The sequence below is a fragment of the Diprion similis genome, chromosome 5 (genome assembly GCF_021155765.1).
Source record: "Diprion similis isolate iyDipSimi1 chromosome 5, iyDipSimi1.1, whole genome shotgun sequence".
Lineage (NCBI taxonomy): Eukaryota > Metazoa > Arthropoda > Insecta > Hymenoptera > Diprionidae > Diprion > Diprion similis.
Genome location: NC_060109.1, coordinates 3,170,195 through 3,188,906, shown reverse-complemented (window position 1 = coordinate 3,188,906; position 18,712 = coordinate 3,170,195). Strand labels below are relative to the sequence as shown.

Here is an 18,712-nt window from a genome sequence, read left to right as displayed (position 1 = left end):
AAGACAAATTATATCCAGTTCATTTAACCTAACCTTGGTTTACATTGAATTGAGGTCAATTTACCATATTTCTCCAACAGTGTGTGTATAAATGTATAACTCACATATGCTTGGGTACGTAACGCTTCTAAATGCGATCAATAACAACTATTATTCATTGTCAATTCGATTGAATCCTTAAATCTACATCCGTAGCACCATGATCACTATCGTCAAGACACAAACAATCGAGACTTTCCTAGCTGCCCTGTACGGGCAAATCTTCCTCGAATCCATCCCGCCTGGGATGGAGGTCCAATATACCGTCAGTGCACAACGTGCATGTGTTACCCATACCTGAAACCTAGCGATGGTTTGAGGTTGGGTAAGGTTGAACTATAAATAAAACTAAATCACTGATTTTTTTCTATTTGGGTGTCAACCCGGTCTGTCGATAATATTTCCAACAACACAACGTCGAAGCAATCCGACCACCGTTGACCCTTCGTCGATTAATCATACACATAAATACGTAAAACACCAAGATTCAAGGAAGGAGCTGTCCTTTCTGCGGCTCGAGAACCTGCGGCGCGGAGGGTGCGACAGACCTGGGGGCCGGCCCCAGGGTCGTCGTCCTGCCGGAGTAATAGTCCTCGATCTCCTGAAGGGTTCTTCCTTTGGTCTCCGGCAAGAAGATGTAAAGATAAACCGTGCCGAGGAGCGGAATCATACCAAACAGCAGGTAGATACCAGGTTCCGTAAGGGCGACCCGAAGGAACGGGAAGGACTTGACCACCGTGAATACGAAAATGTGAGCGGACATAGTGGTCAGACCTCCGACGATTCCACGGACTTGGACCGGGTAAACCTCGCCGATCATTACCCATGGAATGACCAAAAATCCAAGGGTGCAGAAGATGGTGTAGCTGAATATGCAGAACACTGGAATCCAGGAGTGAGCGCTGTTCAAGATCACGTCCGTCACCCCGGCAGCCTTAGCCACCTTGGCTGCTTCCGCCGCTTCCGCCATGGTTGCGAACTTGTAGATCCCGAGGCCAAGCATGGACAGTGCGCATCCAATCGATGACACGAAAGTGAGAGGACGACGACCGCATCTTCGGCATAAAATACAGGCAGCGACGGTCGAGACGAGCCTAACCGCCCCGAGGATCATGGTGAGGTAGTTTTTGTCCATCTTCGCACCTGAGGCTTGAAATATTTCGACCGCGTAGAAGGTGATGGCGTTGGTTCCCGACCATTGGTAGACCAGGAAATAGGTGGCGAGAACGATGAAGGGCTTTATGACCTTGGGCTGAAGGATGGCCCTTATGATTTCACGCGGACCGGAAAGGTGTTGGACCTTGTTCTGCTTGCTGAAGTTTATCAGCACGTCCATTTCTCGCTCCAGGTTGCAGCTCTTTCCCCGGAGTCTGCCCAACGCGCGTCTCGCCTGCTCTGGCTTCTGACGAGACATTAGGTACGACGGGGTCTCGGGGAAGAGGAAGATCAGGATCAGGGAGGTTAGCGGGACCACGGAGCTAATGGCCGCGCATGTTTGCCAGTGAAGAAAACCGCCGATGATATACTCGACCAGGACACCGGTGCTCACTCCGACGCTCGCGATCGCCACCAACATTCCTCGGAGATGAGGCTGCGTCACTTCCGCGGCGTAGACTCTCGCCGGCGCGCCGACCATCCCCGAGCCCAGACCGACGAAGAATCTGCCCGCGTATATCATCTCGATGTTCGATGCGAAGCATATCAGGGCCCATCCCAGGAGCGTTGGTATCTGCGTTATGATCAGCGTCAACTTTCTACCCAGAAGGTCTGACATGTAACCGGACAGAAAGCAGCCGATTGGAGTGCCGATCGCGTTGATACTTGCTGGAAATGAAAATCGAGGGCTGTTAGTACTTTTCGTTGGTTTGGTTGGTTTTCTTTATTTACTTATTTTTTATATAGAGTATGGAATAGAATTTATTATCATGGGACACGTGTACTCTAGGTGCATGACGTTGGTACATAATACATACGAGTTTACAGAAGGAATTAGATAAATAATTGGCAAAAGATAGTCAATATAAAGTTCACTAAGCAAATGTGGTAATATAGTAAACATATGCTGGAGAAGCGTATGTACTTTGACACTTGAATTCTATTTGTGACTTTAATTGACTTCATAAGGTAAGTTGAAAGTCGATTGGAGTCATATACGTGAATTCACCTGACTTCAAGTCACTGGAAGTCACTTGAAGTTACTTGAATTCGACATGATTCCTTTGACTTCATAAGGACAGTTAAAGCCACGTTAAACTATTGCAAATCGGGTGGATTGACATCAGGTTATTCGAAGTCTTTGAACTCATCTTGAACGGTCAACCTCCCGAGTTTCTCAATCTTAGAGCTACATTATCGACTGCGTGATATAAAAATGATCCTCCAATGATCTCATTTTAGCTCTACTACTAAATTCTGGTTCTATTATCGTTTTGAAAAAATCAAGCTTATTGTAGTTTGCGATTTCGAATTGTTACAACGTAATACAAGTGTATTCTGATCAAAACTTGTAATTTAAATATGTTTTTGCATAACGGAACATACGGGAAGAAACGTGCACACGTCAATTGAGCTTTTTCCACATACACCGTTCGGTAAAAAAAATTTTTTTAAACGGATGAGATCAGACAATTATAAAAACAATATCATTAAAAGGTGGAACTGAATTATCGAAGAAATTGAAGTTCATCAGAAAAATGTTTCTTTCCTTCTACAAACGACAAAATGTTATCTTTTTTTCCAATTGCGATAGATCAGAGCTTATTTTGCTTACGAACTGGTTCTCTGAAGAAAAACTCACATTCGAAGGGGTTTTTAGAGAATTGATTTGTGAACAATATGAAGTGCAATGACAAAACGAACATTCGAATAGAAAATAAAATATTTCAAGTTACGAATGAAAAGTACATAGATAAATTACCTATCCACGACTCTATGGTATCGTCAATCTTGATAAAGCTTTCCGGTGATTTCATCTGCGGAAGAGCAATCGCCGAAAATCCAAATACCATTCCAGTGTTGATCGTTCCCAACTGGGCAACGAGGGCCGCGATAACTTGTTTAAAGGCACTTCCTCTTCCCTGCTTTGCATTTGGTGTGGTTACAACGTACGAGCTCGGAGTCGCCTTTTGCGAACTCGCAGCCACCGCCGGCTGTATCCGTGCATTTAATTCCAAATTCACGAACGAAGTTTTTTCAGGATTGAGGTTATTCTGGTCTTTCCTGAAACAGAAATTTTTCACGAAAATCAGGCCAGGTTTTCAAACTTGACAATCTCTTAATCAGATTTTTTCCCGATAACCCTGCAAAGATTTTTTCAAACATATGCAAGTCAAAGAGAATTAAAATAATACCAATTGAATCGCTCTGTATAAAAATGTGAAATAAAGTGAGTAAGTCATTTTTTTTTTTTTTTTTTTTTTTTTACAATTTCAGCGCACTGAAAAACGCTCTGAATGCTGTCTGAATAACAATTCGAAACCTTACACTAACAAACTATAGTACTAAACATGTTTCTATTATACGACTTTTTTTTCACATTTAATGATATTTTTATCTTTTCACAACTCGTTTGAAAAATTTCAATAACAAATTCATAAATAACTTAGACTCATAAGTTTCAAGGGTAACATTCCGGACAAAGAAAACATTCACTCGTGTTATATGACGATACCTAACTGGTAAATCAAGGGCACTAGTGACCTGAAACTTGGCATCAACTGGCTTTTTTCACTGAAACGACACGTGGATAAGTGCCAACTGAAAATACGAGCCAAACGAAATTTTCATCAACTCTTTATCGGCATTTGCAAGCAGAGTGATTTTTTTGAGAATTTTTATCACATTTTTAGTGAACTCTTATTGTAAAAACGTAAAATTTACTTGCACTTTTATCAAAATTTTTCTATAAATTGCACTGTTTTTTTACTGAGACTCTCTGTGAATTTTTTCTTGGAAATTAGTAGATGTTATACATATTTCTGTCTCAATTCAATTAGGCTTGAATAAAGTTGGAATTGCTCTATCACGTATTGTAGGGTTGGAAAAATTATTTATCTAAAAGATCGAGTCTTTATAGAAATTAGACCAATAGCCCAGCATACACAAGAGAAGGTAAATTTGGTGCGAGAAAATAACTCGAAATGATACTATAAAAAGAAAAACACCTTGAATACATTTAGTTATGGTTCTTAATTCAATCTTGAAAATCCATATAAAAGCGTCAACCGCTAGGTGTTTTTGTGAAAAGTGACTACCAGTAAAATGGGCTGAAATTGCTTGGAAAAAAACCGCGGCCGTTCGCGTTCAGTACGAAATGAAAAAAAAAAGATGACAAAAAGTTTGTGCGAAAATCACACGTCTCCAAAGAATATGACGATCCAATTGAAAGGTCGAAAGTTATTCAAACGCAATACGAATGCTCCCAATTGGCGCCCAGCCTTATAATCTTCGGTTAATATTATACCTCTGCACATCATACTGTTACGTACATATACATATATGTATAGCGTGTTCGCTTTGCTCTATTTTTAAAAGTAGAAGCCACTCGTTACACTTTGTACTATATTACAAACTACACTATGTACTATACTGCGTACTATATTATGAATGACGATAGTCATAACATTTATAGAATATCGCTCCCTACTGGCAGCATAAATTTATTTCGACAACTCCGTCAGACCACGTCTTTGACCAACTTCGAAAGTCTAGACAATAAAAAAACTGAGAACGATAAAAAAAAATTGCAGGAATATTTCGCCGGCTAGCAATCAACTCTTCATATTTTAAACATCATTTTATTGTTCTACTTTTGAATTACACTACTTTATCTACATCTTTATTTACACTTCTACACTACTGGTATACTTATGTAATAAACAAGAGCGCTGAGCGCGGTTGTTTGTTTGGACAGAAGCTTCTGTACTTTCTCCAAAGGGTCATCGTAGGTGTAAACTGAAATTATCTTATCACGGAGACTAGAAAGACAAGGTGGAGCTAACTTTCAATGGCGTAGGAATGATTAACGTAATAATGTATATATACCATGCTAACTTCTACGGTGAAGAAACGGTGAAATTCATCGTATTGAGTGACGAACTGCGCCTGCGCAAAATAATTGAATTTTATTAGTCGGCAAGGTCGTAAGACGGCAGAATTTTCGTCTGCCAGCCAGGGAAGCCAACTTACCCAAAACAGTGCACGATGTGTCAAACTCTTCGATATCGAATGAAAAATTGGCATTATGTTGTTATGGTGATTCGCACCAGTTAACGATAAAGGGTTGCTAAGCTTTCGTGTACCACGACATCAACTGTTTACGCGTTGCTTAACATGAAAAAAACTAATCGCATTAGCTCGTAAGCTTCATAAGCCGTGTTTGAGAGCTGAAGCTTAAGGTGGCCAGCCTGCAGGTGAATCAAAACTCGCGCATGCGCAGTCGGACACTCAGCATTCCAAGTTTCACCGTTCCCTCTAGCTATATCCATGCTTTATCCAAGCATCACGATATCAGAGTAATTAATGTGTATAATTGGAAAAAATATTTAACCCCACGCTGCGCGTGCGAACGACGAGTTTTTTAGCTGCACTCCGAGAATCCGCCGACACGTGATATGACGTATTAACGTATGGCAGTCATGCTTATGTGGGTATGTGATACACAGATACGATATCTCGCGGAGTGGAAACCGGCATGGCAAGTCGTATCCCGTATCTCGTAAACACTATATTAAAGTGGTTTACCGTTTGCTCATTCCTGTGTCTACACAACCGGCGAGCGATGTGCTCGATGGACGCGGAAATTGAATTCACATGAAACTAACCCCATAACATTGCACGTACATAAATTACTTAGATGCGCGTGTGTGCTCGTAAAAAAGTGTTTACACTTCATTAATAACACGATCAAACAACAGCGATAATAGTCATAATCGATGCCAATGCAGTTGGCATCAGAGTGATAATAAATTATTTGTTTTCACCATTATATGTATATATACTGTAGTACCATTGTTAGCACAAATAATTTGTCATTCTGCTGCAGTTAGACAAATTGTCTCGCAAATTGTATTGTCAGACTTACTTCTAACTCGAGAAAAAAAATTTCGCTCCCAATCCACAGGAACATTTTAAATAATTTAAAAAATTAATTTATGAATATTGATGAGGAATGAAAATAATCTTCGCTTTATTGTATTCTAAGCAGATACTCTGGTGGATTTCGACGTTGTACGTATCTCCAAATATTAAAGTCCGCGTATCTTAAACGCGAGAAAGTTTTCAACAGCATAATTCTGAAGAAGAACACTCCAATGCATTTTTATTTCTGCGCCTGAAGAAAATGAATTAGAGTGTTTTTGTTCGGAATTGCATATAGAATGGAGAATTTAAGCCTTTTTTTTACATTTGAGATATGTGAACTTTAATATTTGGAGACATATACGTAAACGTCGAATTCGATGAGGGCCTTCCTTGAAGTATGGGAAATGTGCTAATAATTTGCATTTATTCTTACCGATCGAGTTACTCGTAATTGTAATTTATTGAATCAATAGCAAAGAAAATTTGACCTTGAAAAACAAAGACAAACATTTCACCAGTGCGTAATAACCAGCTTAATTGAGAGCATCATTTAACACGTTTTAATATCTGAATTTTTGTTACCATTTGTCATTAGCATGAATCTTCTAACTTTATTTTTCGTAATCATTTAAAATTCGACTAAATCGGACTTATTAGTCATCTTTTTTCCTCAAAGCTGTCACTTTCAAGGAAATGAAAAGAGAATAATTTAAAGCTAAAGATTTCCCTTCCAACGTTCAAGCATTGCACCGAGAATTTTGTGTCACGTATCCTACCGACGTAATGACATTTTACATGAAGTAGATGAATGCGGAAGGCCTACAGGCTTACCGAAGCTTATGCGAGCCTCGCAGACTCGCGACGATGGGCTTATCGCAATATATTCGCTTTGTACATTTCACGGTAAATTTACTTAATAAAAACAAGCGTCGCGTCGTACAGAGAATGACGCGATGTAGGTGCTGCGTGCAGCAGCGTGTAAACAGATAATTAATCACGGGAAATGTGCGTGTGCATATTATACCCCGTGTTCGAATTTTATTGGCCGACAGTTACCGCCTGATTGTGCAGCCGACGCAATGCAATATCAATTATTATCATTGTCTTACTTACGAAGTATCTAATTTTATATAGGAAGTGAAAGATGGGCGAATATTTTCACCTGATATTGAAAAATATTTTGAAAGAAACTATAAATTACACAGGTAAACGTTATTATTTTTTTTTTTTGTTTTTCTTTTCTTCCTGAGTTTATATTTCAATAAATAAATTTTGATTCTAAATATGGAATGATTACCAAAACCTTCATTCATTACTTATGAAGTTTGCTTTTTTCTATTTTCGCTGATAAAAAAGTCCTTAAGTTTTGAGCTTATAGCTAGTAGTAATCCAAGTAAACATTTCGTTGGACTAACAGATCTTGAATCGACACAAATAAATTTTCGTTTCCTCGCCCGTGATCGCTCATTTAGTTGAGTCTAGGATTTTTTTTTTTTTCTCAATGTAGTGTCCATGACTAGTATTTTTTTAACCCCCCCCCCCCCCCCCCCCGCAAGCTGTGGGCCACGGAAATACCCATGATTCACGCAAAAGTCAGTGGCTCTGCGTGTGATATTGGCCTCAACTCATGTGCCTTCAACAAACTCGATCGGTACCAACATTTTTTAAATTTCCGTCTCAAAAAAATTGACGTGCTATTCGGAACTAATTGCTTCTAGTTTGGAAGCTTTTAAACCCAGAAATGATCATCCCGATCCAGTTGTTACGTTTTGCAGTGTACGTTTGCGTAATAAAGGATTTTTGAGACTATTGTTTAAATGATCGTTATAATTACGGTTTTTTAAATTTCTCGTGAGAGCCGTTACACCAAATTATCGTTTATTCAGATCAGAATTGCAAAAAGTCGATATAATTTTATCGTTAAATCGAGAAAAAATTTATTTTAGCGTAGCTATTACTGACTACTTTGAACTAAAAAAAGGAAGAAATTACGGCTCTCGCTGAGCTTTAGCAGTCTATTTTATGCATTGGCGAAGTCTCTGGAACTCGTTGAAACTGCTGTGTATTACAGCAAGCGTTATTCAGTAACTTCAAGACAGAACGAATCGTATCGCGGTTTAAAAAACAGAATTATCAGCCGGTATTTGGTTTGTGTAAATAATTTTGTTTCGCTTGAGTAAGAACAAGCGTCTATAATTCCGTAAGATAATTCATTATACCTATACTTCTTAAATGAGTGAAACCGCGAGTGAAAAGGGATTTTCTTTTACTGTTTTCAAAAAACTGCAGATTGGTTACCAGCAGTTTTGATTATTTCGGTCACCAAACGATGCTGTAATAATATTGCTGAACCGAAGTATGCGATAACAGTTTATTCTTTCTCGAACTATCAACGTTGTTATAATTTATAGAGCATCGTATGACTTAAAACGGAAATACTTTTTTTGGAGTCACCTGCAGTATAATATTTGCACAATTCAATACCGATAAAGCTGCAGGCTTTTTGAATGAAATTATTGCGTTCAAGTGACTAAAGGTGGAATTCCTCGATCGATCAGCGTGAATTTCAACGAATCAAATCAATTTTTTATTATCGTCAAGGGACATTTTCTGAGAGTGGCGATTGGCATAGCATCGGCTACTCAATCAGGCGGTAACTGTCGGCCAATAAAATTCGAACGACTTGACGCACGCGCATAAGGTGCGCACTTTCCTCATGGACACACGGTATATGTATAGTCCATTCAAAGTAACGCCAATATAGGCAAATATCATTCTTGCAGATCGTGAAGGACTATTTTTTTCGTGCAGATAACAAATTCTTTATATCTAATTATTTCAACTGTTATCGTAGTTTGTTGCACTAAATTTGCACTCATTGCGACTAAAATCACGAAACTGTGTCTTATAAGACTTTTTCCGAAACGCCGTCAAATTCGTTAATGGTAATGAAAACTTGATTGAATTCGTTGAAATTCGCGCTGATCGATCGAGAAATTTCACCTTTACTCACTTAAACGTAATAATTTCATCCAAAAAGCCTGCAGCTTTATCGGTACTGAACTGTGCAAATATTATTCTGCAGGTGACACCAAAAAGTATTTCCGTCTTAAGTCATACGATTCTCTATAAATCATAACAACGTTGATGTTTTAAACAACCCATTTTCAGAGTTTGCCTTTTTATAATTTCTTCGAGAAAGAATAAACTGTTATCGCATACTTTGGTTCAGTAATATTATTACAGCATCGTTTGGTGACCGAAATAATCAAAACTGCTGATAACCAAGCTGCAGTTTTTTGAAAATAGTAAAAAAAAATCCCTTTTCACTCGCGGTTTGACTCATTTAAGAAATATAGGTATAACGAATTATTCTACGGAACTATAGACGCTTGTTCTTACTCAAGCGAAACAAAATTATTTACACAAACCAAATACCGGCTGATAATTCTGTTTTTTAATCTGCGATACGATTCGTTCTGTCTTGAAGTTCAGTAACTTCACGCTTGCTGTAATACACAGCAGTTTCAACGAGTTCCAGAGACTTCGCCAATGCATAAAATAGACTGCTGAAGCTCAGCGAGAGCCGTAATTTCTTCCTTTTTTTAGTTCAAAGTAGTCAGTAATAGCTACGCTAGAATAAATTTTTTCTCGATTTAACGATAAGATTATATCGGCTTTTTGCAATTCTGATGTGAATAAACGATAATTTGGTGTAACGGCTATCACGAGAAAATTAAAAAAACCGTAATTATAACGATCATTTAAACAATAGTCTCAAAAATCCTTTATTACGTAAACGTACACTGCAAAACGTAACAACTGGATCGGGATGATCATTTCTGGGTTTAAAAGCTTCCAAACTAGAAGCAATTAGTTCCGAATAGCACGTCAATTTTTTTGAGACGGAAATTTAAAAAATGTTGGTACTGATTGAGTTTGTTGAAGGCACATGAGTTGAGGCCGATATCATACGCAGAGTCACTGCCTTTTACGTGAATCATGGGTATTTCCGTGGCCCACAGCTTGCGGGGGGTAAGTAATACTAGCGATGGGCACTAAGCTAAAAATAATCGATGCATCGATCGATCGAAACCAAAGAAATATTCGAACATGACTCGATTAAATTCGTAAAAATGAATCGATTATTTCATACATTTTTCTTGAAACTGTGCATTTGAAAGCAAAATTTGGTAAATTTCAGCATAAAGTTTTTTGATAACACCGGTCAACACGAATTTCTAGTCTGGTTTCTAGATTAAAAATTTTGATTTCTTCCAAGTAACTAAGGAAAGAAAAAATTGTTTTAATAGATAAAGTTTGCTTTTGCAGAAGCCGAAACGATATTTCTGATTTTAAGAAAGTTTACCTATTTTTTCCAAACATTTATTATAAATAACAATTAAACAAACTTTAGTTTCGCATTCAAATCAGTTTAATTACAAAATAATATAATTAATAATAAACTAATCGAAAAAATAATCGATTATTTTCGGTCATTTTTTAAAAATACACGACGATTAGCCTGCGAAAGTTATTATCATATTTTTGAGCCTGCATACACGCAGTGCAATATGGAAACAGCTGACAATGAGAGAAGCTTTTTTACTGCTGAAACAGAACGGAGAGGAGATAAATAAATAAATAAAACACGCAGATGGAGCTAGACAAAGAGTGGCTTTACTCATTATCAGAGGCCCGAGGTTGCTGTGATGAACGCCGAAGCCACGTTGCTTCACAAGTTGAGCAGCCACGAGCGTGATGCGTGACGATTCGAGATCGCGGAAGAAGCTTTATATGCACGCAGGCGTTTGCTGCTGTGCGTACGAAATTCTAATGTTAATTGCGCGCGAGATTTTTCGAATTATCGAAACAAAAAGCGAGGTATAAAAATCGGGCGTCACAAGTTATTGACTTTTAATATCGTTGAGATCGATTTTTTACATGCTGATCTAATTTCGATTAGTCCAAATTTCAGCTTGACGAAATTTCGATAAGAAAATCGTTATTTTCAATGCTTAGAATAACGCAGACGGAGTAGAATTTGCAAAATATGAGCTTGCTGTGATTTCGTTTTTTTCGTTTCGTATCCTTGCATTAACTTCGACTTCATGAAGTTTTTTAGAGCCTGCGGTCAAGATAAAAGAAAAAACGTTTTTTGATATGTTATACTTCGAGAGCATTGTTTCAGAAAAATTTAATATTCGATGGGATTATTTGATCGGAACCGGTACTTTGAGAATTCGAATTTTTGGTTCGACTTAATGATAAGATTTTGCAATATGTAGACATTCGAAGTGTAGAAGGGATCAATGCCTACGAAGAATTGCCGGAATATTCGATTTCTTTTCAGATGTAAAAGATTCTACACTAGCCATTCTGAATTTGAATTTTTCTTAATCGATATTTATGAATTAATTATTCTACATAATTTCACTCTGAATTTCTACATCCTGCATATCTTATTGATAATGAAATTATGTTGTGTATTGTTAGTCTCATATATATCGAGGTCGTAATCCTTCTACCAGTACGATTCTTGAACACTTCGAGATTTCGAATTCTTCATTTTTCGATGAATCATATTTTTTTACAACTACCAAAATAATTTATCTGAAGCTTTGTCGATAGAAATTTCAATTTGTGGTTTAGCGTTATATTCATTTCTCTAATTCTAAAATCTTCTTAAATTTTCATCATTTTATTCCGCAATTTTTTATATTCCATGAATCATTTTATTAATCTATAATTTTATCAGGTTTTCTTCGTGATTACCTCACATTTGCAGACTGACGTCAGATAATCCTGATGCTATTTGTGCCAAATTTTGCAAACTTATGAAATATAAAATTATGCAGTATGATCAGCTTGAATTTTTAGATAGTCTCAAATTATTTAAGAACAAACGAGTCAACCAAACCTCAAAGTATATCGTATAAAATTTTGATGTTGTTACTTTGTAACTGTACACTTTTGATGCCTCGCTTTTATCCCGCTTCACCATGCAGTTGCTGTTTCATTAATTTGTTACCTTTTCAAAATATCAATAAGCTAATACTTTTTTCAATGATATATCGAATTTTCAAAATCTGTAGCATGTTAGACTTAATTTTAGTACAAATTTGAAATATTTTATAATGGTAAGAGAATTATTTAATAAAAACGCGTAGTTGCAAGCGACAAATTCGAATTCCAGAACATATTCTCATTCATATTTGTTCGAATGTCGATCTTCAAACGTATAATCAACATGACGTTAGACGCACAGTATCTTCCAGATATTCGAAAGCAAGATATGTCTCCCTAGATTTCATTCCATGGATGAATCATTCGGTTCACGCGATCAGCTGCTTGAAATGCACTATAACGTAAAAATAGTCTCGACATCAGCCGCTGTAAGCCGTTGCTTTGGTTTTCCCGCCACGACCATCTTTAAATATATAAAGAGAGATTTGGAGCGTATTTTCCTCAGCGAATCATTCGACTTTTTTTTTTCTTTAGATCCCGGGAATTTCACAACAAAGACAAATCCTCGTAGCAGACCCCAGACGTACACTTTTAGCTTTTTGCTGTAGTTATTAATAGCAAATGCCTTCTGACATTCTTCTATCGCTGATTATTTCCGCAAGGATAAAACTGTGCAAACAAAAGCGTCGCACAGCACTAGCTTTGGCGCAAATTGTCTACTCGAAACAACGAAAGTGTTCGAAATGATGCGAAAAATAATTAGATCTACTTGACTTCTACGTCATTTGAAACACTTCCGTATAGTTTGGCGTAGAAAATTTTCGGCAAAATCGAATTGCCCGCGCGATCTTTACTAAGGTTCGTTGGCCGAAAAACGACACTTTCATTTTATTCCGAGATTTTTTATTTTATAAAGCCCCCCCCCCCCCCCCCCCCCCCAAGGAAAAAACAGCGAATCGGACAAAAAGCAATTGGAGATTAGACTTTTATGCGTGTTGTACGTATATTATTATAACTTATACTTACTCGTTATTCATCTTGCGTTGTTCTGTTGTTCTTCTTTTGTTTCCGAAAATATCACAGTGTTTTATTTTTTCTTCGTCCAAGCTTAAGCCGCTCTTTGGCAATTGGAATTGTACAGTATATCGCTTGTTTTTATCACTGTCGCTTACTTATTACATAATAAACATATGTAAGCTGCCACGTTAACCGTATAAATGTGTTATTTTTATTTTTTTTTTTTATTTCTAAATTATTTTCTTGTTTAACATAAGTATTTTGTCTACAGTCGCGTTGAGCATTTTGAATCACACACTTTGTATTAACACTATATATATATATACATAAGCTGGTGGATTTATTTTAACCGAAGTATTTCTATAGAAATAAAAAGCGAGAATAAAGTTTGAAAAACGTTTGATAATTGAGCCTGATCTTCTTCTTTTTTCTATTCCTCTTTCCTGCCCTAACCGAAATTACACAGTCCTGTTTCTGACGAGCATTTTTCCATCTCGACAAGGATAACGAACAGGATCCTTCTACTACTCCGAGGGTAAAATCGCAGCTTGGCGAAACGCGTGACGTCCGCGGAATGGCCGATGATACGCGGTCTGCGCGTTTTCTTGACTGGCTGTCGCGTTTTGAGCGACGCCCGCCGCAAGCGTGCGGCTTTATATAAACGAATCTTGGGTCAACAATCGTGTGGGCGGTCATCCGCGGGGAAAGGGGGTTCTTAACCACGTGCCTTTTATCTATCGCTGGTAACATGCTCGTGTGCGTTCACATGTACATGTCAGCTCGTATGCTTCTGCCTCTGCGTGAAGGCAGAATGTTGTAGAACATTGATTGAATCGAGACGCCGGAGGAATGTATCAATCGATCTCGATTTAATTCTAAGTAATTGGCACATTCGTATAGGAACTTTGTGTTGGAATTGTCACTTTGCAATACCTCGTCTAGTGGGGAAAAAAATCAAGGTAATTTAAACTGGCTGACAGTTGACTATTGGTTGTGTTTTTCGCGTGTGGATAGTAAAACAGCTTTATTATTGATTTCGTTTGATTAATTTACTTGCTAAAAGTAATTTGAAACCCGGAGAATTACGATTTACTTTCATTAAAATCGAACGTTTAGGTTATGTGGGGATAAAATGGCGCTCACAATCACGCTCTGACGTCATAAGGACATTTTTCAATATACGGTAGATGCGAGAGATGAGAGGAAACGAGGAAACATAACAAACTTCTAAGAGATTGAAGTTAGTAAGGTTATCGTATCAAAACGCTGGGGAAAAGATTATCGTTTTCTTAATTTTACAATGATTTTTGAGGAACTAAGAATTCGGAATATCAGTGTGTTTTGTTTTATTACGGTTAACTGATGATTTCAGACAATTCTAAAATGGCTAAATAACGGTTCTTCTTCGGCATAAATCGTTACGATAACCTTGCTAACTTGGTTATGATAACTTTTTGTCAATCTCGTGTCATTGCGGCTTGTATTCCAATCCCAAATTTTTATCGCACGTATATATATACTTATAATGTGGATCACAAGATTATTCCGAGATTATTTTATAACCTGTACTTTTTTTTACGTAATCACTACAATTCATAATGCAGAATAATCTGAAAAACTTCTCTTTTCAAATCTGTTGAGCACTGACAAAATAGAATTTTTTAGACAAAAAAATTGCATGTTATAATATAAAAAGTATATAACGATAAACTTGTATTTTTTGTAACTACATGTTACGTTGATTTGATGTTAGCGCAGTAATAAATCGGTGTTAAAACTTTGTTTTAACTGAAGCAATGTAGGTAAGTAAACATACAGATTTAATATTATAATAAGCAGAAACTGGAATATTGATAACTATGATCATAATTTTAACAATATTTGAACGTTATACTGTAACAATACCTATTTTACTACAATTATCTAGTAACTATTGGAATTGTTACTTTGCAATGTGACATCTTGTGGGAAAAAGTCAAATTAATGCAACCCGGCTGACAGCCGACCTTCTTTTATCGCGTTTGAATGATAGTACAGATATATTATTGATTATGATTAATTAATTTATATGACATGAATGACTTGAAAGCCCAAGAATTACGATCTGCCTGCATTAAAATTAAAAACTTAGGTTATGTAGCATTTTTCAATAAAAAATTAAATCCTTCGCACTGTCTAGTCAATCAAGTTTGATTTCATTGTAACAATATCTCTTCGTTATAACCTATTGTTAAAGAAAAAGTGTCTCAACGTATGAATTGCAATGAAAGAAATCCTTGTATAATTAACATGCTTTAAAATTGAATCACGTGATTTATAGAGAATTAATTTAGGAACGAAACAAGCTCCATTTACATGTACAACATATCATGCTACAAAAAAAAAACAAAAAAAAAAAATAAAAAAAAGCGCAAATGAGACGTTTGTGTAAATGGAAAATTCAACCTGACTGTTTCGCTGTAACCTTGAATTTACGTCTATTTTTTATGTGGATAACTTTTTCGCTCGACTGTACGCGTGTATAATCCGTAACCGCGTATTATCGTAAATGGTCAATAAATATTTCAAGCATCTCCAGAAATCCAATTCAACTGTTTATTTCAAAATGACATCGTATATTCGTAATAAATTAATCTATCAGATGGATGTTTACACCCGTTGATTTGCATAATTATCGAACTAGATTGTAGCTGAAGAAGCTTTGACGAACTTGCTCTGTGCTTCGCTTCACTCTGCGCAACTGGCAAGAGAGAGAGAGAGATGAAGGAAATAAGAAAAAACATGGTAAGAGGCCAACTGCATTGAGGCCATCTGCATCAACCGTGCAGCTAGAATATATTCCGCAAAAAGTATGGGATTCAAGTTAAAAAAAATAAATTACCGTTTCTATGAATATATAGGTTGCAAGGTTTGTAATTATTTTCACATACTCATATTACTGTGTACATGTGTATTTAACTGTTGAATTTTCAGTTAAGGTTGTGAAATATTGTAAGGTGTGGTTATCATTCGCAGCTGGTGACCGACTAAAAATAGAACTATACCTACCAGTTTTACAAGCGGCTGCCGATACACCTTCAACTTTAACGAGTAGACAATACTATCTAGTATTCTGAAGGAACGGAAGTAATTCTGAACCAAAATCTATAGGGAAATTTGATTTTCTTAAATGTGTATAAAAAAAAATGTTTATGGCTCAAAATAATTTCAGAAATTTTTATACCTTCAATGAACGTACTGATTTCCTGTTGTTCCTATAATTGTGTATACATTTCAACGAACATTAAACTAGCCATTTTTGAAACAAATTTTTTTCGCTGAATATAAAACACACCGCCGATTTAGCCGTGAGCATTGAAAAACTTTAAAAAACATACGTGAGACGGCATTTTGCTTATTGTAAAATGTACAATTTCGGTCTAGGCAGAATTGTATTGAAAACTAATAATTCATAATAATGCAAAAGCTTGTGTTTACGTGGAAAACGCTGCTTCGTTCGAATCGAAGGAACTGGAATTCTGATTATACAAGAATAAATTCAGAAACTAGTTTCGTTCTACCGCATTGTATATACATATATACAGAGTGAATTCCTAACGACTGAATCGTTTAATGTAATGATGAATTTAATTACTTGGGGACCACATCGCGGCGATCTGTTATCTGAATTTATGAATATTTGTCGCTCTGAAAAAATAACTGTCGTTGCTCTCGAATTTTAGTGCACACGCAGTAAACCACTAAGTCATTAACAATACATATATATTTTATGAATAGAACTTTTACAGACAGTTTAAGAAATTAATATTTCCAGAAAGTGATTACATCATTTCACGTTTTAAAGAGTTTACATCGTTTCGAGTTTACGTTAATACTCTTATTGTTTCGGTAATCAAAAATTGGATCAACCAAACAATTTCGTTTCACGCGAATGCATAGGGCTCTGATAATAATGAAAATGGTGGTGATTTAAAAGTGGGACGCAGGTTTTGAACTAAAAAAAATTTTCCTCCTAAAATGCAGTTACAGAAACGGTTTACTCACAAGTTGCAATTTCCGTCATTCACGCAGTTGCGTGTGTGGCAGTGATAACAAACCACTGATGCCAAATTTTTCATAAATCGGAGAACAGTTCTCGGGAAACTCGCGTTTATACTAACATGCAATTTCGTGCTAATTCGAGGATGAATCAGAGATTTCAGAAGTAAAAGTGATTATCGAAAACGCTGCATCCTCGTCAATTTTGCAAAAAAAAAACACGCCTGAGCCCTGGGACATGAAAATAAGTGTTTTCAGAATTTTTGAAGAGGTGAGAAAAATCGATTTGATATATTACTCGTCCCTAGAAGCACGCGTGAATCACGCCGCGATGCACTTTGTGTACAAAATCATGAATAAACAAACAAGTCGGGTACAGTCTCGGATTGTCAGTCTCAGATTCAGAATCGCTGCAGCATTCGCGTTAAGAAGTCTACCCAACTGACCACCAAAAAAAAAGGTTTTTTCAGAATTTTTTTTAATAAGTTTTAACTGTAAATATTCATAAACACTCTCGAGATACATGAAAATTTTTTTTTATTGATTATAATCACTTTTTATACACGAAAATCGTAGCTGAAAATCAGTAGGTCTGCGGTGTTGATGATTTCTCGGAGACGGTTAACCTGAAATCAAAAAATCGAAGGTTTTAGATTCAACATTTTAATGGTCTTGGAATGAATCATACGATTTTTGAAATTTTTATTTTAACTATAGTTTACTTTAAAAAAAAACGGCAAAAAACGCAGTCTTTTTCGACTGTTTCGAAAAATTGCCGCCATTTCGTTAATGTAGCAACTATCAAAAATCGTATGATTCATTCGAAGGCCATTAACATGCTGAATCTAGAACTATTCGATTTTTTGGATTCAGGTTAACCATCTCCGAGAAATCATCAACACCGCAAACCTAACTTTTTTTCAGACTGATTTTCAACTACGATTTTTGTGTACAAAAAGTGATTAAAATCAATAAAAAAATTTTTTTCATATAATCCAAGAATGTATTTATCAAGTTAAAACTTGTTTAAAAAATTCTTTAAAAAACCCTTTCTATGGCTCGTCAGTTGAGTTGATTCCTTAATCGGGCAAGTCGTCGCGCCTGCATCAATAACCGCGGCCTCGGTTAATTTTTCCTCGATTCTGATGTCTCGATTAATATCAATACATGCTCGCATGCTTACACACAAGCCCACGCTCGGCACGTAATTCTCGATTACATAATGCTGCCACACTCGTTTGAATATTTATACGATTGACGTGTATATTATATTACACTCAGGCTTTCCGAATCAGCCAATTCACCCGATGCAGATCAGGCAACTGGGTTGGGCCAATAATCCGACATTTCTATCGCCCATGTTGACAAAATCTGATTCTAATTTTTCAATTTCAAATTCTCTATAATATTTTTTGCAACTTCGAGCCTGGTTGGATAGCTTGAAAATAATAGCTCATATGATAATTTTATCATATATACAATTGAGTTCTTCAAACCGAAGTTATCTACAATGATAATATACAAATATGACGAAGTCAATAAACAAACAAGCGCAGACACAAAGAATTCT

The 18,712-nt window shown here is 36.5% G+C and overlaps 1 protein-coding gene across 1 annotated transcript; it reads right to left on the bottom strand.

The window, feature by feature from the left end:
* Positions 1-48: 48 nt before the first annotated feature.
* LOC124406320 (facilitated trehalose transporter Tret1-like) lies at positions 49-13,419 on the bottom strand. The gene is made up of 3 exons (XM_046881708.1): positions 13,114-13,419; positions 2,957-3,258; positions 49-1,863 (listed from the first exon to the last, which is right to left on the bottom strand). The coding sequence occupies exons 1-3, from the start codon at positions 13,122-13,124 to the stop codon at positions 527-529; spliced, it is 1,650 nt and encodes a 549-aa protein (XP_046737664.1). The 5' UTR covers positions 13,125-13,419; the 3' UTR covers positions 49-526.
* Positions 13,420-18,712: the final 5,293 nt, after the last annotated feature.